General features: G+C 38.8%; 1 protein-coding gene across 1 annotated transcript; it reads right to left on the bottom strand.

The window, feature by feature from the left end:
* Nucleotides 1-2,159: 2,159 nt before the first annotated feature.
* On the bottom strand, nucleotides 2,160-23,082 carry KIF11 (kinesin family member 11). The gene is made up of 22 exons (XM_039554374.1): nucleotides 22,928-23,082; nucleotides 19,762-19,894; nucleotides 19,555-19,652; nucleotides 19,395-19,473; nucleotides 18,882-19,067; nucleotides 18,676-18,800; nucleotides 16,026-16,116; nucleotides 15,530-15,772; nucleotides 15,326-15,421; nucleotides 14,606-14,694; nucleotides 14,001-14,088; nucleotides 13,045-13,233; nucleotides 11,661-11,868; nucleotides 11,221-11,393; nucleotides 10,804-10,926; nucleotides 9,666-9,824; nucleotides 9,126-9,265; nucleotides 8,235-8,514; nucleotides 6,873-7,095; nucleotides 6,496-6,650; nucleotides 6,062-6,178; nucleotides 2,160-5,380 (listed from the first exon to the last, which is right to left on the bottom strand). Exons 1-22 carry the CDS (start codon nucleotides 23,008-23,010, stop codon nucleotides 5,258-5,260), a joined length of 3,201 nt encoding a protein of 1,066 aa, XP_039410308.1. The 5' UTR covers nucleotides 23,011-23,082; the 3' UTR covers nucleotides 2,160-5,257.
* Nucleotides 23,083-23,480: the final 398 nt, after the last annotated feature.

Here is a 23,480-nt window from a genome sequence, read left to right as displayed (position 1 = left end):
CAACCCCCCCCTCAAGCCAACCAACAAAAAACCACACCAAAAAACCCCAACCACAAACCCAAAACCCCCCCCAAACTGGAATTTACTCCTTTAGAAACACATTCACAAATTTCTTCTTCCGATGTGGCAGCAGTGGTGCTCAGATTCAGCATGAAGTTATGTACCATAAGACAGAAGATATCTCTGCCCTCCCTTGGAAGTTTGAAAGGTTCCTCTCCCTGTGATACACACTTTGCCTAAGGACACCGGCGTGATACAGTGGCCACTGCACACAGTGCTAAGCTTCAATTGAATTTGAGTCCAGTCTTTAAGAGCAGAACAATAACTTCCTACCAATCCTGAAAGATCCCAAAGTGATTCTACAAAGTAGGGGAAGTAGCTATGCTTGAAGTACCTGTAAAAGAGCATACAGAACTAGGCATGAAAACGACTTCCCCCCTTGGCTAGACAAATCCTTCCAAACACCATGGAATGTTTTGGCCATAGAGACCTAACAGGGCCTTAAATTGTTTTGTGGGCTTTTTAGGCATCATTTTCACACTCAGTGTGTACTTTTGAAAATGGAGATTCTGATCCTCCATCTTACCACTTTACTGTAAGTCAAGTGATTGTAGCAGAATTAGCAAGACTGGACTTGTGCAGTGGGGAAATCAGTCCTTGGAGAAGCAACAGTCGTTACTATTACTCAAAAGGCTGGGGAGGAAGAGAAGTATCTTACAGTGTATTTAATCTGTTTTAAAAATGCTAAAAAAGAATATATTCTTTCCTGCTAATTGTTATCTTTTGCTTTACGAAACTTCGATGTTAATTAGGGAAAATTTTTTTTTAAATTAACCTATGGCTATGAAAAGAAAATTCTTTATCACATTAAAAAAATGCTTCACATAGTAACTTTAGTGCTCTGGACATTCTCAGAATAAAGTTATAATAAAAAAATATATGTTGACAAGAACTGAGAAGCTCTGCAAAAATCGAACGTACTTTTATATGATATTTCTGTTTATTTCATTCCTTTATTTGATCATTTTTAATAAAGGAAATGCACTAGTCAAGTTCAAAGTTTCATTGTGCCTCATTCTTTGAATTACAATGATTAGGTTATAAACAGACCAAGAGTGACAAAAGCATTTCAAGTATAACTAAGGAAGTCAAGGGAATATTTATATAGGTTTAATATTTTGGAGAAAAAGAAAGCAATCCAGTTAACTTCCATTATTTTATAAAATTTAACTTTGTGCCACCTGAAAACTGACAATCATAAAGTTGTAGAAAGCTGGAAAAATGGAACGATTTTCAGACATAATGTGAAAGAGGCAGCTTGTTTCTAAGCTCTTCCCTGATGAGAGACTGCTAGACCAAGCATTTACTCCTTTTTACCTGTCTGAAGAGCACTTGTGTGGCTATCCCAATGCCGTCCTTTTAGTAGCTAGACCCTTTTCTAGGGAGCCAAAGAGTATATGAGAAGTCTAGAAATATAACATAGAAATGTAAATGTTCACTTCACTGCATTCGCTGTGCTTGTACCTTTAACGATTTCAAGACTGAGCACAGCAATGCTGCTTGGATTGAGCTTGTGTTCACCCTCCAAGGCCAGCCTGCTTTGCTAGGTGGTCTGCATCTCACCTATAGAACCCTGTCACTTCAAGCCTATGAATGCAAAGCATAGCATGATTTATTGTTTAACTTTATAAAGTAACTGCATGGGTGGGCATGCAGTTTATAGAGCATTGCCCTCTACCATAAAAAGGAGTTTGTAACAGGGAAGAAAAAAATAGTAGTCAAATGGTTGTAAACACTTGTTTAAAAGGCATAAATTTTAAAATACATAGTTAGCAAATATATTTCTTTTCCTGTTTCTAATGCTCTCAAACATTAGAACTTTATTTTCTCCCCTTATTTTTGATGGAAAAGGAATGTTAACTTTATTTTTCCAGCTCTTCCTAGTTTTTTTTCTTTTATCACTCCAAAGAGTTAAAGGCTTCCTCTTATTTCCTCTACCCTTTTAACAGCTAATTGCAATGCTGACTGACACCTAGCAGAAAAAAGAAAAGCAGTCTAGCAACTCTGCACCTTCTCCTCACTCCTCTCTAGCCCCATGCAATTGTTTGATACCGAAAATAAAGGCAGTCATCAATAGCAGCCAGTCAAGCTTAGTCTTCTTTTCTCTCTTCAAATAAACATTGCATCCCCCAACAACTCTGATGCAGCAAGTGCTGCAACTCCCTGATTTCCAGGAGGAAGCAGGAAGTTTCCCTTCCTTTTTCCTGGCTGCTCATTTTTCACTAGAAAAGGAAGCTGGTGACTTAGTTGTCTGTGCTTCTTTTGGCCCTCTTATTGTTCTATCTGCATTTCACCCTTTACAAGCATTTAAACTTATTTTTCCTTATTTAATTTCCCCACATTGTATTCATTGTATCTAAATTTTTTGTTAAATCAAGAGCTGTCTCACTTAACCATTAATCTAGAATCCAAACAATAATCATCAGATTAATTAGAATGTGGCCATACACTGCAGCCCCAGTCACAACTCTCCCTCATGCTCAGCTGGCTTGAGTCAGTGTGGGTGTGACCTGGCTAGTTATTCTGTGGAAAGGGCTTTGTACCCTTCTTGTAAAGGATGCCTTTATGTAAAGGATAAAATCAAACCACCAGGTAAGTTAGCCTGGACATGGCCCTTTCTCCCCTTACGAGTGTGCACAAGAAGCAACTGTTGCTTTATTTTTCTTACCCTTCTTTTCTTTGTTATACATCATACAATACACCAAAACAAATTAGCACTGCTTTCTGCTTTGGGCAATGCCCATGTGGTGAGGAACACAGAGAGCAGGCCAGGACAAGAATTTAGTTACCAAAATGGTCTATCAGCCCTACAGTAAAACCCAAGACATGGCAGTAGATCATCTTTTACACAAATGTAGCTCTTCATAAAACCACCCCCTACTGAAGCTTGAGTATAGAATTCTGTATATGGAAGCATAAATTCAGTATTAGTTTTCGAAATGGTTTTTTGACAGATGCTTGAGGAAAAGCTTGGCAAACCCCGTATTTCCAAGTCCTGGTTAGCAGGCAGTACCTGAGCTCAGACCAACCTTTAGTGTTAGAGCCATCTAGTGGGAGAGGAGGCACGGACAGAAGCCAGGACACGCTCTGCATCCCAATTTTTCATCCTATTCGGCTTTGGTGTGACCTCTGGATACCCGGGCCAACAGAACAATGATCAGCAGATCACTGCCAGTATTGCAAACAAAGAACAACACGACTCCAAGGGCTACTTTAGAAAAAGAGAAAGCGTGAAGCAGCCCCTGAAATTCATACACCTGCTAAGGAAAGCAGGCTGTGCCTGCACTGCAGGAATCAAACGGCCAAGGTAGAGTTTCAGAGAGGATAAAGATAGGGAGCACAAAATATGGTATGATTTTGTGGATGCAAGCCTCCTCAGTCACTGGCTATTCCAGTTTGTTTATTCATACTAATCCTGTCAACTCCACAGGGAAAATGTAGTAGGGTGAAAGGCTTGCACAAGCCTCTTCCATTTGGTTTAGGCTATTCAGTACAGCTGTGGGATCAACCCTTGCGGTTTAATTTTAGTTAATAAATGATTTCTTGAACCATTGTGGAAGATTATGCTAATATCTAGTCAGTGTTAACAGGCATGTGGTAAAAGAAAATGGATCCCAGACCCTGGAGAATTAAGCCCATTAAGTTTTAGGTGCCAGAATTTGACAATACTCCAAACAGACTGAAAAGTCTTGCACCTTCCAGTGCTTCAAGTCCCTTACAGCAGGAGAAAGACCCAGTATATAAAAGTAGGTACCAAGATGATACTAAGCTGCCTCCCACTTAACCCAAAAAACAAAGCTGTATTTGTGCTTTAGTCATTTGAAAGGGAATTAATGCTTTTCTTCCCGCTACTAGACTGTCAGAAAGCAATTAGCTTTGCCCACAGCAGTGAAAGAGAGGATAATTAAGAGGCAAGATAGTTCAGAAAGACAACTGATTAATGGTCTCCCTCATACTACAGTTCAGAGAAACAGTGCAAGGGTACACTTCAAATGATGTCTTTCTGGCTCTAGCAGCAGGACTGCAAAGTGCTGTCTGAATGGTGTCCAGGGTATAACTAGCTGACATACTTGGTCAAAGACAAATAAATATACCGATCACCTAGTTGAAGAAACATCAATGTAAGCTTGCAAGCTCAATACAGAAAAGGGAAAAATCTCTTAAATCATGTTTGGACAATTATCTAAGAATAGTGCTTCAATGTAATTATGGTTACCTTCCAGTGTCTCTCCCTACTCCCATCATAATCCTATTCATCTACTTCTTTAGCATGTTGCAGATTGAAGTTTTCTTCAAATTTCCAGATAAGGAGCATGAAAAGAGCAGCTGGTCAAATGCTACTGTAGATTACTGGAAATTCACCGTTATTATACAACATAGAAGCTGCATTTGTAACCAAGTTTGTGTGTTTTAATGTTAAGTACCTAGATCTTAAAGGAATGCTACCACAGTTTGTGATACAGAACCTGACTAGCATTGTGTCCCAACCAACACCTCACATCTACAAGTTAAGAGGAAGGTAAGAAAAGTGGGGTTCAAGCAAACAAAAAGCCCAAGACCCAGCAATATGACTAAATTTCACAGAATGAGGAGGCACTGAAATAAAGCTATTGTATTTTATGAAACAAGGGAGAGAACAATCCTCTTCTGACAGCACAAGACTTATGACATAGCTGGTAACATTTTAGCTAAGTTAAACCTAGCACCATAAGAAAATTAGGTAAGTTACTCTGAGTGAGGTGCTTGTACATTTGTTTTCCATGTATCAATTTATTTGAAGTATCACAGTCAAAAGAGAGGAACTGGAATAAAAAGCAGGTATAAAAACCAGAACAGTTATTTACAGTTAATTCATACATAAAATGGTAACTGATAATTCTAACAAAGCATATTTCCACATCCCTTTCTGGTATTTTAGATCTACTGAGAAACAGAAAATAATTTCTTACTTGACAACATACATATATGTTTAACATAACAGCACCATAATCTGCAGGGGTTTTTTTTCTTAAAACTTCACAAGCTGCAACATATAAAAATGGGACCAAGGCATGAGATTGAGCAGGGACATCTTTTGATTCAACTTTGCATCACTATGTCACTATATAGAGAGACAGAGAATAACCAAAAAAAGTTATGGCTCAGTAAGACAGTAAGATAGGAATATTTAAAAACAGGGATCTGCAGTGAATATATCTTAGTTCAGCAATCTTAAAGGATGCTTAGATTTCTGAAGAAACTCTTCCGTCATATCCTCTGTTTTGTTCTCCACTGTAGTTGCAGATTTGTTCTCTTTACCTTTTTTGACACTTCTTTTGTGCTGGGATTTAAAGAAAATACCCAATGTTAAGAGAATACAAAGAAATTAAAGACTTCTTGCTCATGTGCAATGCAGTACATTGTGCCCTGAGGAAAAAAGTTGACATAACTCCTAAAAAAGGTTCCTAATAGATTGCATTTACTAAAGAGATTGACTGTAGACATACAGAACCTCAGCAGCTATTTTTAAAGGATCCACAACAAGAACACATGCTCTCCCCAGCACGAAAACCCCTAGACTAACATACCAAGAAGTTTACACTGATACATTGGTAAAGCAAAAGGGTCAGAAGCATTTAAGTAAAAAAAACCCAACCCATGAAGATTCAAGAATGCCAATATTTCTGTCAGGCCTCTAAAAAACACTCCACATAATTTCAACTCTTCCATTAACACACATTTCTATAGCAAATTATGACCATTTTCTTCATGCAGGATTATTTGCTGAGGAGTTTTCAACTGTCTGTCCAGCTTGTCAGAAATCCACATTATTTTATCCACTATTAACTGCAACCAGAATCTGCTGTTGCTTTAGCTCAAGTTTAACAAAGCATTCATTATCTACAAGATTTAAAGTTGTGAGACTACACTAAAATATAAGTGACTTGAAACTACAGCATTATTACAGAACAATATTTCTTCTCTCAAATACATTGCTGTTTTGCTTATCTGTGGAAGTTACCTGGAAAAAAGGAATGCCACCATTTGTGTGGCAATAGACATTGGTATCCATTAAGTATTTGTCACAAGCAAGGCTTTCACTGGATTCTTGCAACTCTCCTTCCTCTTCCAACAGGTCCTAAAATAGAAGTTTTTCAGAAAATATATTTAATGTCTGAATTTCCTCAATGAATTTACTAAGCATGATCAGATCAATCAAAGACATGGAACTTCCATTTTTGGAAAAGAGAAGAGAAATCTAAATTATTAATATCATTGCTTATTTTTCAAGAGAATGTTTTTGTCATAAGCTCAACACACTTGAGTCCAAGTACACCATAAAACACAAAGGCTACAACAGCCCCGGGGTTCCAGTCAACCTCCACAAGGGCATGGAAAAACCTCCAAGACGTGAAATTTTCATTCAAGAGCCTCATTTGCCATTTATATACGTACCTGACCTGCATTATCCTCCACCTCCTTTATCACACTGCTTAGCATAGCATCAAGATTTGGTTGCTTTTGCCTTAATTGCTCTAGAAGTACTTCCCGGGGCTCTGTTCTCACGAGTGTGACTGGATAGAAGTAGTCTTTTCTCTGTGGAGTTGTCCCTTCAATGAAGATTTTACACTTTTCAGTGTTTGCTTTAATTTCAAATCCTCAATTATACATCAACTCAATACAGAAATCACGCTTTGTTCAGTCTCCATTCTTTGCACACATCTTAAAGATGTAAGGCTGCTAGTTATATTTTGGTGACATTAACCTTCCTTATGAATTCTGGAACTCAAATTGTTTTCTGTAAGAATTCTGTCCCCAGCCTGCTTAAATACCTGTTGAAATATCCACTTTAAGATCCTCTTGCAGGAAACCATTAACCTGAGTTAGCCCATGCTGTACTTCCTCCTTAAGTGCCAGCTTCTGCTCCACAAGTATCTCCTGATCCACCTTTATCTGATCAAGAAGGCCATTCAGCACCTTCCCCTCAGCAGCCTTTTTTCTGCCAATATGGTCAGCAATTTCAGCTATTGCTTTATCACAGTTTTCTTCATTTTTCTGAAAATGAAACAAAAAAACCAACCCAACTAAGAACACCAAGTTAACAGGAAAGGTAAGGTTATGGCCTCTTTTCTAAGATGTGGTGCGTGATTAATGACATGACCTGAAACGAAACAACTGAGAGACCTCAAATTGAGAAGTTTCAGTGCCAGTTTTACACTCTCATTTTGAGAGCTACCTTCAGAAGAGAATCAGTTTCTTAGAAAGTATGATCATTTTATAAAGCTAGTCATAAGAATAAAGATGATGCCATCTGGCTCAGATCAGACTCCTCATGCTTCTATGCACAAACCCTGCACAGAATTAGGATATCCAACCAAACGTGAACATCCTACAAGCACTAGAACCTTTATTGCATTTGTAGGGAAAAAGGAAAACATGGTTTTAGCCATTCCCATTGAAATGAAACTCATGAAATGTTCAGCAGGTACAACAGATACAGAGACATCTTGAGACCACAAATGCTTTTAACAGTTTAGAGCTGGACTCGATCCTCAGAGATCCCTTCCAATTCAGAATATTCTGTGATTCTGCATGAAGGAAGTTTCTGGTTGAGTTTTTCCTCCTGCAAGTTCGCAAAATACTGAATTTGTCTATTTCAACAATAAAACAAGGGTGGGATGGGAAGTTTGTGATGGAAATGAAAAAAACCCAAAAAACCGAGAGAGAAACTCTTATCTAAGAGGCCAGAACTAGTAGATACTGAAAAGGAATGCTTTCTCCCATATTGATTCAATCTGACCAGTAAAGTAATTTGCATCCTCCAGAAAATAGCCTGCATTTGATCACCGTGCATCTCCCAGGGACAGTACTGATAGATAAAGCTTTAGAATCAGAGATAAACACTACTGAGATAATGTAAAATGCCCAGATTACAAATGCAAGTTAGCTGTATGGCATTAATCATGACACCATTTTTTGAGGTTATGTGCACTTGAAGTTCAAAGTCTCCCTCTTAATTTAGGCTTTTGATTTCCTCTGATTACATGTATTTAAGCTCAGTAACATGAGTCTGCTATCAAAAAAAACATACTTTTGTTCTGACTATAACCAAGAACTTTTATTCTCAGCTCTACAAATTCTGCAGTAAACTTTGTCTCAGGAGATTGCATTAGACTCCAAAGGAGTATAGGTACCTTTTGTAAACACTGAAGTTGCTGTTTCTCATCCTTGAATGACAATAGCTGCTGGTTAGTAAAGTTGACCATCTGCGCAGTTGTAAATTCACCCCATGTACTGGTATCCTGAGATACATTTTTGAGATTGCTGAGAAGATGTTGACAGTGGTCATTGGATTCTTCTAGCATTGTCTTGTTTTCAGCATTTATGCTCCTGAGCTCTTGAGAGAAATTATCCAGAGACGCAGTAAATTTGCTGTGATTGGAATTTGCACTGCTGACTAGGTCTGTAGTTTTCCTGCAACAACATATTTGTAAGAGTTCAGAGATTCTGAAAGGTAGATTTTAACACAGTATATTTTTAGAAGAATGAGACCAGAAGCAGTGAAACAGCACAGTTCTATCCAACCAGTTAATTATAACGCTGTTGTTCTACTTAGTAAATTTGCAGCACTTCCAGGAGCAGGACTGTTAAAGAAATCCCCACCAACCAAGAAAGCCCAAAAGAAAACCAAAAGACCCTAACCACAAACTAAGAACAACTTTGGCAAGACCTTAGCTATTCAGTCTGCAATTGAATGAAGCATATTGCAACAGATACATTTTTATGCTTCAAGCTAAACCTTTACAATATGGAGTTCTGAAGTCCAGACACTGAGGGACGCTCCTCAGCACATTGCTCCCAAAATGATACACTCTTATGGGACATGCTCAGGAGACAAGTTTGAGGGAAAGCCTTTCAGAACTAGTTTACTCTGGGGAAAGGCAAACTATGATCTACACTCTGTGTGCAGGCCATGCCCAGCAGGCTTTATAAGCACATAAATATGAAGAGCATCCAATTTTGAAGTTCTCTTCGTATATAGTTTATCTTGCATAAGTGTACAGCAAAGATAATGCACTCCTTACAGGTGAACATTTTCTTGCATAGCAGTGATGGTGGTCTTCAGGCTTCCATTCTTTGTGAGTACATCAGTTAAGTTCTTCTGAGTCTCCTGAGCAAAGAGGTTGAGCTGGCTTTGCAGTAAAGACATCAATTTGGCTGCGCTCTATTAAGAAAAATACCACAAGTTTCACTGTTATTCTGCACTTTTCAACAGTCTTAAAGGGTACTTGAATGCCTGAATTAAAAATGCAGAAAATGCAGAGTTTTGCACTTCTAAAGCAGAAGGTACAATTTTTGTGAAGATACAGACTCTTAGCTTTCGGAGACATTTGTAAATGCACATATATTGGATATGCTCACAGCAAGGGGAAGGATTTATTTGTTACATTCCTACATAAACTACTTAAAGCAGCTTAACGAGAAGTAAAAATAATTAGGATCAAGTTACTGGCCTCCTAGCTTTTTTTCCTGAAGCAAGTATAATGGTTTACTACCACATAAGAGTTTAAATCAAAGCAAGCAATCACACTTGATGTTAGGATGTTTTCTTACTCTAAGGATACCTTTCTTTGTGCCAACCTCGTCATTTCCACTTCTTCTTTTAAACTGTCACAATTATGCTGGAGCTGAGCAAAGCCAGTGGCTGTTTCTTCCTGTATTTTTTTCAGAGTGAGAAAAAGATCTCCAAAGAAAGTATCCATTTCCTTTTTATGGCCCTCCATCTTAAAAAAAAAAAGTTTTATTTACAGTTAGATATTTATATCTTTATTCAAGAAACTGATATTTTTTCCCAGCAAAATTGATACAGAAACAAACTCTACCCCAAGGAAATTGTCAAAAGGCATTAATGAAGTATTGTGCATAAAAGGCAGAGAGTAACACTTGGAACAATCTGAAGTTTGAGACTGGAACTTAGTGTGGGGGCTATTCCAAACACAAAATTTGGCATGCAAGGTAAACAAAATAGAGAAGTAGACAAGGTACAGCAAGAGCTGGTAAGCCACGGACTATCTCCTGTCTAAGTCCAATAAAAACCTCTTGGACAAGGAGAGTTATTTCACATGAGCTGTAACTGACAGGAGGGAAAAGTGTTTCAGTAAGAGAAACAGGTCACCAGAAATTTTATCTAATAAAGATAAAAGGGAAAGAAAAAAAAAAAGAAATTAAAGAGGCTGCAGTTCTACACAAGTATCATGAGATAGACTAGAACTATAAATTGAAGCAAAGGACTTTAATAAGCACAGTATTGTTTGCATTTACAGTTGTTAACAAGATAAAGCATCGCATTCCCCAGGAATCAAAGGGACTATAGAAGAAGTTTGGTATGACAGCAGAAAAAATTTGGAGTGGTAAGACTTGTCTAAGTTGACTTTTTTTTAGATTTCTAAAATACAGGGGAGAGTATATTAAATGTATCATCAAATATTTGTTATATAAAGATTTAAGCATCCATGTTTTACCGTTCTACTGTGGCACTTAGGCAAGCAGCTGTGCCAATACAGGTAACAGGCAAATTTACCACACTTAGGAGAGGAAAAATGTCTGAAAGTTAAAAGGTAGAACTCATGGGACAAGACAAAGGGGAAAAGGCCAGACAAGAAGTGGAAACACTGACATACTGCAGAAAAACAAAGGACATGTTACCTGTAAATTAAATAAAATAGAAGAACACAAGGCAAAGAGGCAGGTTTTGTGCATTACCTGGTCAGCCACAGCAGAATATTTCTTCATGTTACTCTGAAACTGACTGTTTAACCCCAAGACAAATTCTACCACTGGTGTCAAGCTATTTACTGCTCTTCCTAATCCAGTTTTGTGTTCCTCCTAGGAAGAGGGGGAAAAAAAAAGTAAACCAGAATATGGCTGCTCCATCATCTACATTCGTAAGAAGCTATTATGTACATACCCATGCGCTCTGTTATGACAGTATATGCTATATAGTATATTACCCCCTGTGGGGGTGACATGGAAGGGGAAGTGGGGAGGGACATAATCATGGTTAGGTGGTGAAGCAGATACAGGTAAAGAGCATCAGAAAAAAAATCTATATATTTACAGAACCCCTTTTGATCAAAACCAGTTTTAAGTATCTAAGTAAGAGTATGCAAATGTACTAACAATTAATCTCAGCAGTTCAGCTTTACAATCAAGTGATAGATTCTCATGCTGTGTTATTTTTTCAGACATGTGAGAAACTTCAGTAGACACCAAGTCTTTAAAAGAGGCAAAAGATGCTGATACAACTGATGCAAGAATATCTGCTGTAGAAGAACTGGTAGACAGGAGGTCACCTACAAAAGAAATCAAGAGTTACAAATTTTTTTGAAGTTCCACTGTAAAATAGGAACTCTTTTTATTACTCATCACCTTAATCCCCCTTACAGCACAGGAAGGCTGTGGATCATCCCAGATACATTACTACTGGTGCAACTGTAATCAATATGTCACTTAAATAAAGCCAGTTCTCCTTTCCTAAAACAGGTACATTTTAGGAAGTGGTCTTTGAGATCACTATTGCAAAAATTCAGGATGACTACTGATACAGGTATTACACTTACCTATAAAATTTGTGTAAAATGTCAACATCTGTTGCTGCTTCAAACTGTTTTCAGTAATTGAATCTTGTATTTTGCTGAACAAAGCATTCATTTGTCCTGCAAATGTATTTTGGACAACAGCATTGTGCTGATCAACAGCCTTCTTACGGTCCAGTTTCGCATGGAGCCCAGATACATCTCTTGTAGTTTCTTCCACTGTACTAAGTAACTATAATTTTTAAAGTATTTTAGTAAGTCTTTAAACAAGGAGTCAAGCATATATTATATAAGGAAAAGCAACAATAGTTCTGACTTAAAGGAGTTAACTCTCTAGGAAACAGGTATTTCCCTCTGCACCATCAAATTACAACTGTTCCAGACCCTGCTGTTATGTCATTTATACTTTTAGAACATGGGAAAAAGTTACCTACTAGAGACCATTTGGTCTGGCTTTAAAATCAAAGCATTAATAAATTACTTCCTCAGTATTTAAGGAATTAAGGTATAATTTATCCCAGAATAGTAACTGAAAAATACCTAAGGAGTTCAACTTTTTTCTGAACAGTCTGATAGTAAATACATTCTTTAATATAGTACTCAAGCAAGAGGTTCCTAGTACTAGTCCTGCGATAAATAACTTAGAATTCATATAAATAGTGGAGTCCTGGTTTTGTAGTGAGCATAAATAATTTCTGCACCTATTTGTCTCACACAAACACTCCACAACCCACATGTAAAAACCAGGCATTCCCTCCCAATCCTACAGGAATCCAAATAGAAAGAAATTGTCATGGTGCCTGAAGACACAAGTTTCATCACTTTGCAGTTTAAATAGCAGGACACTCTCTCTCCCTAACCTCAAGTCTTTTTTGATAGTTACAACCAATCTACAAACACATCAAAGCCATACCCTAAAACACAGAGGGCAACACTAGTCAAAGCTTTTTGCTATTTTTCTACCCCAGTTCATAGAATGGTTTGGGCTGGAAGGGACATTAAAGATCATCTAATTCTAAGCCTTCTGCCATGGGCAGGGACATGTTCCACTAGACCAGCTTCTTCAGTTATGTATAATTTATTGTTTTGCAGGACCTCTTGTAAGATTTTGAAAGAAAATTACTTATTCTGCAAAACAACTCATGATAATAGATACTGCAAAGCACTGGAAATCCCATGACAAACTGGCCTGAGGTAAAGTTAGTTTCAGACCAACCAGAGTGTTTAGCAGTCAACTGTCAATACTACCACAGAGAAAGTCCTGCAATCTAATCCTAGTTTTCCATCTTAAATTCAGGTCTTGTCCCACTCACATCATGCTTTACCAACAATTGGGTTTCCTTGAATAGCCCATGAACCTCCTAAACATAGGAAGCTGATTTACAGTAGGTACAAGAACTGTGACAACCTTGCTAGCTGTGCCATGAAGTTTTTGTTCAGTATTTTCCAAAACTGAAACCACATATTCTTCTTCAGCCAGCTGAACCTTGGTTTCTTGTAGATCTTTTTGGGTTTCTTCCAGCTCTTTCTCCTTGATTTGCAGATCTGTTTTACATTGTTCAAGTTCATTTTTACTGACTCTGAATAGTTCAGTGACCTAAATAGGAAGGCAATCATCAAAAAGACAACATCACTTTTTATAAATCTGACAGTCTCATTTCACATCTCTCAAATTATGTGACAATGCCAAAAGGCAAATTGTCATCTAGCAATGCAATTTCAGCTGTAGGACTCAGGTCTTAAACCTAAACTACAGGTTTGTATAGTCTTTGTAATCACTGAAAATATCAAGCCAACCATTCTCACTCACTGTGATAATGCCTTGCTTCCCCTCTCAAAATACAAGAGCAAACTACTGTTACAGCACAAGGAAAATAAACCCACCGAACAAACATAATCAGATAGATTGAAAAGCGTCAGTAAAGCTGATTACATAGAAGAGTTACATATACCAGCAAATTAATATCTACATTTCTCTTAAACAAGGAGCTCCAATTTTCATGTAGTTTGTTAATGGGAGCTCATGACCTCTCTCCCCATATTCTTTGCTCCTAAGCAGATGCCTGTCAACTGAGATGATACCATTTTACAAGCAGATTTTTGGCTGAAAATGCAGCAAAGCAAATTATAGTAGTAGACATGAAAACAGCTTTAGAAATAAATATTGCAACCTGCAATTTCATAAATGTTATTTCAAATTCCTAACTTCAAGGACCAGTAAGCTAATTGGGGAACTTTAAGAACAACAATAAAAAGAATCTTCTGACTGTTCCTTCCTCAAACTTTTTTCCGCCTTTTGAAAGGAGCAATGAATTTCTTCCATTTTTTGGCAGATTTAAGACACAGTTGAAAAATATCACTTACCCTTTTCACTTCTTCCTCCATGACACTGATTTTGTCAATATACTCTGTAATTTGTTCTTCCTGAACCGTCAGCTTTCCATTAAGGGCTCTCAAGCAAGGATTAAAATAAACAAACAAATTAGTCAAGTAAGAACCAATTTCAAGATTTTTCACTACATTTTCAGTAATTTCAAAAAATAAGTACTGCTAAATTCTATATGAATAGCAGGTAATTTTCACTTAAGGCAGAAAAGATCTAAGGCAATTTTCCATTGCAAACTTTCTATGCAAACTACCCCTATTAAAAGTGAAGTTAAATACATCAAGTTTGCTTTCCTGTATGAGCTTCCACTGGAAAAAAAAAAAAGGTTCCACGTGTAAATCTGCATGCTGGGTAATGCTTATGGTAAGTTCCACACATACAGAAATTCCTCAGTGCAAGCCTATTAGATTTTATCTGTATAATAGTTAATTTTGAAAGAACAAGTTGACAAAACAGTTCAGTTTTCCTAACTATCTTCAACTTTCTGGATTGAAAACAGATCTGAAGGTATTCCTGTATAAGGACAGGTACCCAGTATCTCGGATTTGTTGCTAGTTATTTTATAGAAATTTCGCACACATACTCATAGTTTTCAAGAGAAATATAGACTCCATTTTTCTCTCGTGCAGCAGCAAGGTCTCGCTTCAGACGCTCAATCTCTTCGGTGTATTCCTGCATAAAGAAACAATCACATGTGAACCTGAAAATTTCTATTTCAGTTTTGATATTCAGCTTAACAGATACTTCACAAAGGTAGTGCTCTACAGAAGTTTTGCATCAACATAAGAGCAAAGCACTTCACTTCTGTTCTAAGTTCAGTATAGCACCATTAAAATTCATATCATTGGATATATATTGGCTATATGTAGAGCATAGAAACCTTCCATTTGAAGGTCATACTTGGTTGCATTTAGCAGCTTACAATGGGAATCACACCTTCCTTAGGGGCAGAGCTACTTTACATTGGCTCCCCACTTGTACTTACTGACAAGTTCACTTTAATTCAAGCACTTTCTAGGGGAAGTGCAAAATTGCAGACATGTAATACCCACAGTCACAGTAGCAATAGCCCTCTGTTCAACTTTAGTCTTATTAACAGCTCCAATATCTGCAGGGACTAATGCTACACCAGTGCAGCTCTAGTTTAAAAGCATCAGTTCAGTAATTAAAATCACTTCAGAAAAGCACTGCTACTAGTTTCAGCTTCTCCCATACTCATAACTCCCACACAGTAAAAACTACATTAACAAAAAGTCAAGCCTAACCTGTAACTTCATTTTGTAAGACATATATGTCTTGTTACCTTAATAAGAGCTTTTTTTGTTAGCTTCTGATTAACTTCAGGCTTGTTCATTATGTTCTTTGCTCTATGGGCATATTCCAGTGTACTCAATGTTTCCTGTGAAAAACAGATGTAACCCTAGGTCAAGCTGTGGAATAAACTCATACCTTTGTATCATCAGCAAAATATTTATTTTAGGAAGAGGTTTTCAGACTTTAATTTTACCTCAAGATTTACAGATGCAGGCGAAACTGTGGCAATTATTGATGTTTTTGTCCGTCCTCCAAGAGAGTCTTGAAGGATTCTTGTGAGTTTAGATTCCCTGTATGGAATATGAGGGGCTCTTTCCACTAGAGCAGTAATAACTCTTCCTAGTGTCAGTAGAGATTGGTTGATATTTCCAGCTTCACGAGCTCTCTTGTCAACTGCCCCTGATCGACCAATGTTTTCACTTCCTGCAAGATCAACCTGAAAGGCAGGTTATGCTTCTGTCTCAAGCACCCCGAAGAATGCTTGCCCCAAAGTCTTGCAGAACACATAAAAGAGTTTACGAGTTTTTCAGGAGACAATGGGGTGATAGATAGGACTGACATTTTTCAGCTGACAAAGAGACTTCATATCACTTTATGAAAACAATCATTTTCCCCTTATCAGGAAAAAACTAATAAACTCTAGTTCACGACTAAAAATTCTATCAATGACATTTAGTTCAAATACTTACCAAGTTTAGCTTCCCAATTTTAACAAGTTCTTCTCCATCTACTGTTGTTTCTTTCATATGGATGGTAATTGAAAACACAGAGTGGGAACGGCTGCAAAAGAAACCCGTTTCAGATGTTCCATTAAAACCAAATATCTACTTGTTATACGACTGCTGCAAGTTCTGTGCTCTCTATAGAGAATACATTTAGCCCATGAACTGCAAATTACATTTTCAATACACAAAGTTATTCTGCCAAGTACAATTTTGTGTGCGTACATATGAATGTGGTATTTAAAACCAGTGCTGAAGCAACTGGATGACATTTGACTCATTCAATCCTGAAAATTTTATTTTAAGGAAAAGCAAGAGAAATGCCTTGGTTTTGCTTACATTTGTGTATTTTCAACTCACAAGCATCTCATGAAAACTGACTTGTAGATTTTTTTTTTTTTTCCAGTCCTTATGCTAAGAGCAGTTTTACAGAATGTGAGATTAAGGAACGTAAATTTCTTTATCCAGCCAAAGAAAATCCAGCAGCTAGCTGAATCCAATATTAAAAAATTAGAAGTTCAATTAATTTTTCAATCAAAAATAGTAATACAGTTTAAGATCACAGAATCATGGAATGGTTTCATCGAGCTCCAACCCCCCTACTATGGGCAAGGATACCTTCCACAGACTAGGCTGCTCAAAATCCCATCCAACCTGGCCTTGGACACTTCTAGGGATGGAACATTCATAATTTCCCTGGGCAACATGTTCCAGTGTTTCACCACTTTCATAGTAAAGATGATTTTAGGTTCAGCTTATTCCTTTAATAAGTTTTTATTACAGGAAGCTGACATATATAGAAAGCCATAGACATCAAATTACAGCAGCCTGACCATATATAGAACAACACCTCAGGCACAATGAATTCTCGAAATTCCCTGGAATCTCAGACAAAATAAGTTCTGTGTTCTAATCAGTGGTAGAAAATACCCATTTCCTTCCACCAGTAGACAGACATACTCAGTATACCTTGAAATTAAAATACAATAGAGGCAGGGTACATTCCTTACTGATGCAACACTGGACCACTACTTGTTCACAGTGACAAATACCACATCTGCAGCTCAAGAATGTGAAGGCAATAATAAAAAGAATGCTGGTTTTGACCCAGGTGCTTCTATCACATTCTGTGACCTGCAACCATATGAAGCAGCCCTTATTGCCATATAACCTTATCCCCAACTTCCACAACCTACTTTACAAATTTTGCAGAAGCTAGATTTTGAAATGAGGGTCTTGTGATGATTTGTAAAAAGCAGATCTTAGCGGTATTTTGAAATTACAAACTTCAGTAACAAATCCTGGTGTATCATTTTCTACTGCTGGTGAGGAGAGGAAAGGATACTCAAGACTCTTACACCAAGTTTATTTAGTAAATTGGACTGGCCAAAACACCCAATCAACCAAGAACAGCTAGAATAAAGACAACCCACCTCTCTGATACAGGTATATCAACAAAACATCTTCCAAAATTGAAAGGAACCTTCTTTTTGAAAATGTACAGTATCTACTGCAAGGAGTATTTATCTCATGCTAGTACATACAATGCATTTTACTTATTATCTGTCAGATTTAGGTCTTCTGTTTTCATAGGCATAGAAAGCTTTGAAAATGCTCACTTCATAACTTTGAGTTATACTTAAACTTCAATATTCCAGACATCTAATTAAGAACATTATGATGCTTTTATCTCAGCTACAGTTATGTGGAATTCCAGGGCTACTGTTCCAAGTAGACACCGCAAATTTTCAAAGGATGTATTAATTACAAGGCAGGAAAACCCTGAACAAGAGGGGAAGTTCACGTTAAAAACAATGCAGGGAGAAACAGCTTGTCCATTTTTAACTTGAGAAGCATTCCGATTTTATGATGTTCTTTCTACTGGATTTTTTGGGTTGGAGTTAGTTTTCTTCAGAGTAGCTGGTACGGAGCTGTGTTTTGGATTTGTGCTGTGTACAGGTTTGATAATACAGAGATGTTGTTGTCAGGGCTTTTCATGCTGTGACACTGGCAAGGAGGTTCAGAGTGCATGGGAGGCTGGGAGCAGACACAGGACAGGTGGCTCCAAATTACCAAAGGGATATATTCCAGACCATATGCTCAGTGGATTAAGTGGGGAAAGAGGGAGGAAGAGTGGAGAGAACATTTGGAGTGATGGCATTTGTCTTCCCAAGTCACTCTTACACATGATGGGGCCCTACTCTCATGGAGATGGATGAATCATAGGAAGCAGTGAATTGATTTCTTGCTTTGCTTGTGTGCACAGCTTTTGCTGTCCCTATTAAACTGTCTTTATCTCAACCCATGAGTTTTCCAGCTTTTAGACTTCCAATTCTCTCCCCCAAACCTGCAGGTGGGGGAGTGAGTGAGTGGCTGGGTGGGCTTGGCTGCCGGCTGGGGTCAAACCATGATACCCCTTCATATGCCTACTGCAATCATCCCACAGCATGTAATAAAGAAGAAATTGTAACTCTGGCTTTCTAACCCACATTTGACAGCCTGCACTGTGATAACAATCTCAAGATGATGTCATGTTTGCACTAGCTTCTTACTTCTTCAGTAAGATTCTGTTTAAGAAAGAACAAAACAAGGTTTCTGAAATGGGGAAGATTTGTACCTGGAATATGCGTTCATGTAAGTAGCTGCAGTTGTTCTTTTGGCTGCACCCCTTTCCAGGATTTGGTAAACTTGATTTTTGTTGTGTACAGTTACTTCTTCCAAGCCTTTAATAATTACACCCCTCTGTCAGAAAGTAATACATGCTTATTATATGTCTCTCAACAATCCTGAAAGCCTCAAGATAATAAATTTTGTAGCACTAACCTTGTTTCGAGGATCATCAAACATCTGCAGTCTTTCTCCGACATCAGGAGTAGGATTCAGAAGATCAAAAAGCTCCTCATTATAGATTTCCAAAAGAGAGACTTTCACTGAAAATTCGGTACCATTCTCTGTGAGTTTTTCAAATATTTGATGCAATGTACGGGGTATGATACCTGCTAGTGGATCCTATAAATTAAAAAGAAATATTTGATTTATAAATGTACTGAAAGAGATTTGTAGTTAGGGGGTAGAGTTTCAACTAAACAGTCTGATTGGATATAAACAAGAATAAAGATGACCTTCCATACAAAAATGGCCATGAGCTGAATGCAATACATTAAAGATGTAAAGTTGTGCTTTTCACATATACGAACGAGACTATTTATTAATCTACAAACATTGAAGGAAAGTCAGCTTCTGAAAGGCATCAGCTTTTGGTTTTCTTTAGCCTTCTGCAGTTTCCAACTTTGAACTACAGTACAGACAACAGAAATCTCGGGAGTGAAAAAATACCTCTTCCCAAGTATATTCTTCATTAGGTGACCGCTCCCCTTCCATTGTGAAGGTCTTACCAGTACCAGTTTGGCCATAACTGTGAGAATAAAAATAAAAATGTAAACAAGTAACTAAAATACAAATAAAATTTCCTAATACTAATTAGTGGCTTACTTACGCAAACACTGTACAGTTGTAGCCCATAATAACTTCATCCAAAATGGGACACACAACACTCCGGTATACATCAATCTGCTTTGCCTGAGCTCCAAAAACCTATTGACACAAAGATAACACATCTGATTTATCCATACAATAATGTATAACATCACACTAAGTACTAGCTTGTTTCTAGAAGTTCTCAACTTGACAAGCAGTTACCAACCATATCAAATGTGTAAGTCTTTCTTGATGACTTATCTGTCACTCCTCCAGTGCGGACACTGACTTCCTTTCTTGCTTGATCACAGTCTACGACAGCATAGGAGCTCGCTCTAAGTTCTGAGGCGTTAAAAGGCCTAAAAGGACAGGAGTCAAGAATATTAGATTGAAATCATTGCTAACAAGAATATAAACAGATGAAGCAGTAATATCACTCAGTTTAAGACTCTAGAACAGTATAACTGGGCAAAAAGAACAAAGTTTTAAACTTTATCTGTTTAAGAATTGTTTAAGAAAAAATGCCACAATTTGGCAGTTTACAGACAGTTTCTCCTTTCTTCCACTGTGAGACAACTCAGGTATCTATAGCTTTTTGTTTGTTATATACATATTTTTAACAAGCCTATAACCACGTTTAAGATCATTTAGATGGTCACATAGCTAACAGGCATTAGAACATGTTCAAAGCCAGGGGGTAGAAGATCAAACATATCAAACAGTTGTCTAAATAAGACAACTTCAAAAAAAAGAAAAACACTTATACATGCAAGTTAATGCCATACTGAATCAAATGCTGATGACACAACACTCTAAAGCACCAAAAATACCAAGAGACCCTGCTAATTGCAGGACAGTAAACATCAACACCAGAACCTTCATAATGCTGATGCATCTGAATAGTATTTAATAAGACAGACAGAATCATCAGATTTGGGGCTGGGGGGAAAGTCCAAATTAATTTGAAGTCAACCATAGTAAAAAGGTTTAAAAGAGGTACAATAGAACTTTTGAACTTTACAGTGAGCATTTTGTTTCACCACTAAGTTAATTCAAACGTGGTACACACCATTTTCCTTAAAGAGACATTTGCCACTATTTCTCCTGAAATGTAGGGAAATGTCCTAAAAAGCATGAAACCCTATTTTATTCTTCATATAGTAGTGCAACTGCACTGTATGTCTAAGTTACCTATATAGTTGACCTGAACAGTCAACTTGAAAATATAACTTTTACAATCTTGTACTCTCTAAAATATCTTGAACCTAGAGACACTTCAGATGCTCTTTAAATTATAGTGATAAAGAAAAAAAAGACAAGCACAAGCACATGGCACCTCAAGTTCCCTAAACCTTGTGGCTAACATTTCTCCCTCAATCTATCACTGAGGCTGAAGTGTCAGATTCTAAACAGACCATGGGACACTGGGGTGCAAGATCGACTGATGACAACAGAAAATCACTAAAATCTTGTTCACAGGAGCAAGCTACAGCTTCAGCTTCATGACTTTTAAAGTAACAGAAGGCCAACAATGAACATATTCTGCTGTGTAACCATGTAACACTGAACCAGTCCATCGCAGGAGGAACAACAGCCCACAGCTGCAATATTAGGGGAACAATTTAGCTGGGCTGATGCAGGAATACAGATCATCACTACTACATAAGCAGCTGCCTGGTATGCCATGGAGACATTTGATCTCAGGTTCATTCCCTTAGGTATAAAGCACATTATAACAATGCTAATGCATGCACTTTGAGTTTCCAAATTCATGTTTTACCGAAGCTCAGTAAATGTGTTGCTTGAAAAGATTTTTTTGATACGCCCAGACTGATCAGGTTTTGGAAACAAATCAGGACACCAAAGAACACAGTTGTACCTACCTTCATGTCTGTAAGATAAGGAGAATCTAACTTGATGAAAAAGAAAAACAAAGGTGGAAGAAACATTTACTAGCTCAAATAAACTGAAGCTATTAAAAAAAACAGCTCTACAAAGGGCAAGAGTGGGCAATAAAGTTTTTAGAGGTTAGAAACTAACTCTTGACACAGCAATTAGTCTGTGAGCTGCAAAAAATGCAGAACACTACACCATGGACAGTCCCAATGCTACTGTCATAGCGAGCGTTATATTTAGATACTTATATTATACTTAACGAAGCTATTCCAGAACAATTACGAGAGATAAAAAGTAAACAGTTACTCTTGACATATTTCAAATACAATTGCCTCAATAAACTTATTCTTTTGCAATAGCCTTGACTCACATCAACATTTTCACAAATCCCACAACACTTGTTTCAGAAGCTTTCCAGTTGCACTACAAAGATAAGGCTAAATTAATTTTAATTTCTATATTCATTCTGCATCTGTAAACGCAGAACTCGTAAGCTTGAAAATATAACTGCAAAAGGCATTAAAACATAATATGTAAGCTAATATTTGCAGGTCTGGCTCAAAAAAACCCCAACTTCTAATGGTGTTTTAAACACTATACTTAATGCATTACCAGTATTACAGTTTTAACATACAATGTTTTAAGATTATTTAAGATCTAGTATCAATAAGCAATTCTTCAAAGCCACCTCAGAATTACAAAGAGAACCTAATTTTATGGTATATGAAACTTATCACTTCATACCAAAAAGTAAATTCATCTCATCAACCAAGACATTTGGTCATTTTTACCTCACCAGTAGACCCCCATCCCATTGCTTGCCCTCTGGAAAGTCTGCATCAATCAAGTTATTTGACAGAAATACCACAGCGGGTATATGTATATATATAGCAACAATTTTAGCTGTTAAAACTCAGCGACTTCCTAAAGGAGCTCACAGAAGGGCAAAATTCAGCCTGAGTTTTTGTGTGTGTCGGCTATCAGTCATACTAATTCTACGTAGCTCTTCTTGAGCTTCCTAGGCAGCTTCATACTGGGTGTGCGCTGAATCAAGTTCGGAAACTGCAGCTTTTCGCCTTTTTGAGCAATAAGAAATCACTCACAGCAGCCTTACTTCTGCGGAAGTGCCGCTTCCCCGCGGGACACACGGGGCCGCCTCACCCGCGGACCGGCAGCTCCCAGCGCAGTGCCGAGAGCGCTCAGGGGTACGGGCGGCTCCCTCACAGCGATCCCTCCGGGCAGGCACAGCGATCCCCCGGGGCACGTGTCCGCAGCCGGACACAGCGGCCCAGCAGACCCCACAGCTGCACGGTGCATACCACACGGTGCATACCACACGGTGCATACCACACGGCAGCCGCTCGGCCCGCCGGCCACGCGGGCTGTCAGGAGCGCAGCGCAGAGAACGTCTGGGCCCGAGTCCCGGAGGCACCGACGCGCGACCTCCCCACGGACCAGCCCCCAACGCTCGCCCAGAGAAGAGCCGCCGCACGTACCTGCACCGCACCACCACCTGGATGTTCTTGCCCTTCTCCTCCTTCTTGGTCGTGCCGCCGCCCTGAGAGCCAGAGAAAGCCATGGCGGGACGGGTTCGGAACCGAGCCGCTACCGCGGCGCCGGAGCTCGATTCGGCCGCGCGCGCCGCCGCCACTGCCGCTTTGAACCGCGCACTGCCCGGCCCGGCCAATCAGCGGCGGCCCCGGGGCACCACGGGACGGGATTTCAAATCCTGGGGGTGGCGCGCGGCGGGAGTGGCGGTGTTGCCCCGCCCTGAGCGTGTCGGGCCTGTTGCCGGGACCGTGAGGTAGGTGGCTTGGGCCGGGCCGGGCCGGGCCGGGCCGGGCCCGGCTCGGCCCGGCTCGGCCCGGCTCGGCTCGGCTCGGCTCGGCTCTCCAAGCCTCTGTGCTACTGGTCCCGCTGAACCGCGATGCGCTACCCGGCGTCTACTCGTACCTGCCGTGCGGCTCGTCTGTGCCGCCAGTACCGCGAGGGGCCAGCAGGACAATGTCCGGCTTCCTCTGCGACTGCCGCTGATACCTACGAGTCTGA

Source organism: Corvus cornix, chromosome 6 (assembly GCF_000738735.6).
Source record: "Corvus cornix cornix isolate S_Up_H32 chromosome 6, ASM73873v5, whole genome shotgun sequence".
NCBI classification, from domain to species: domain Eukaryota; kingdom Metazoa; phylum Chordata; class Aves; order Passeriformes; family Corvidae; genus Corvus; species Corvus cornix.
The sequence above is the reverse complement of the archived record's forward strand: the minus strand, read 5'-3'. Positions and strand labels throughout refer to the sequence as shown.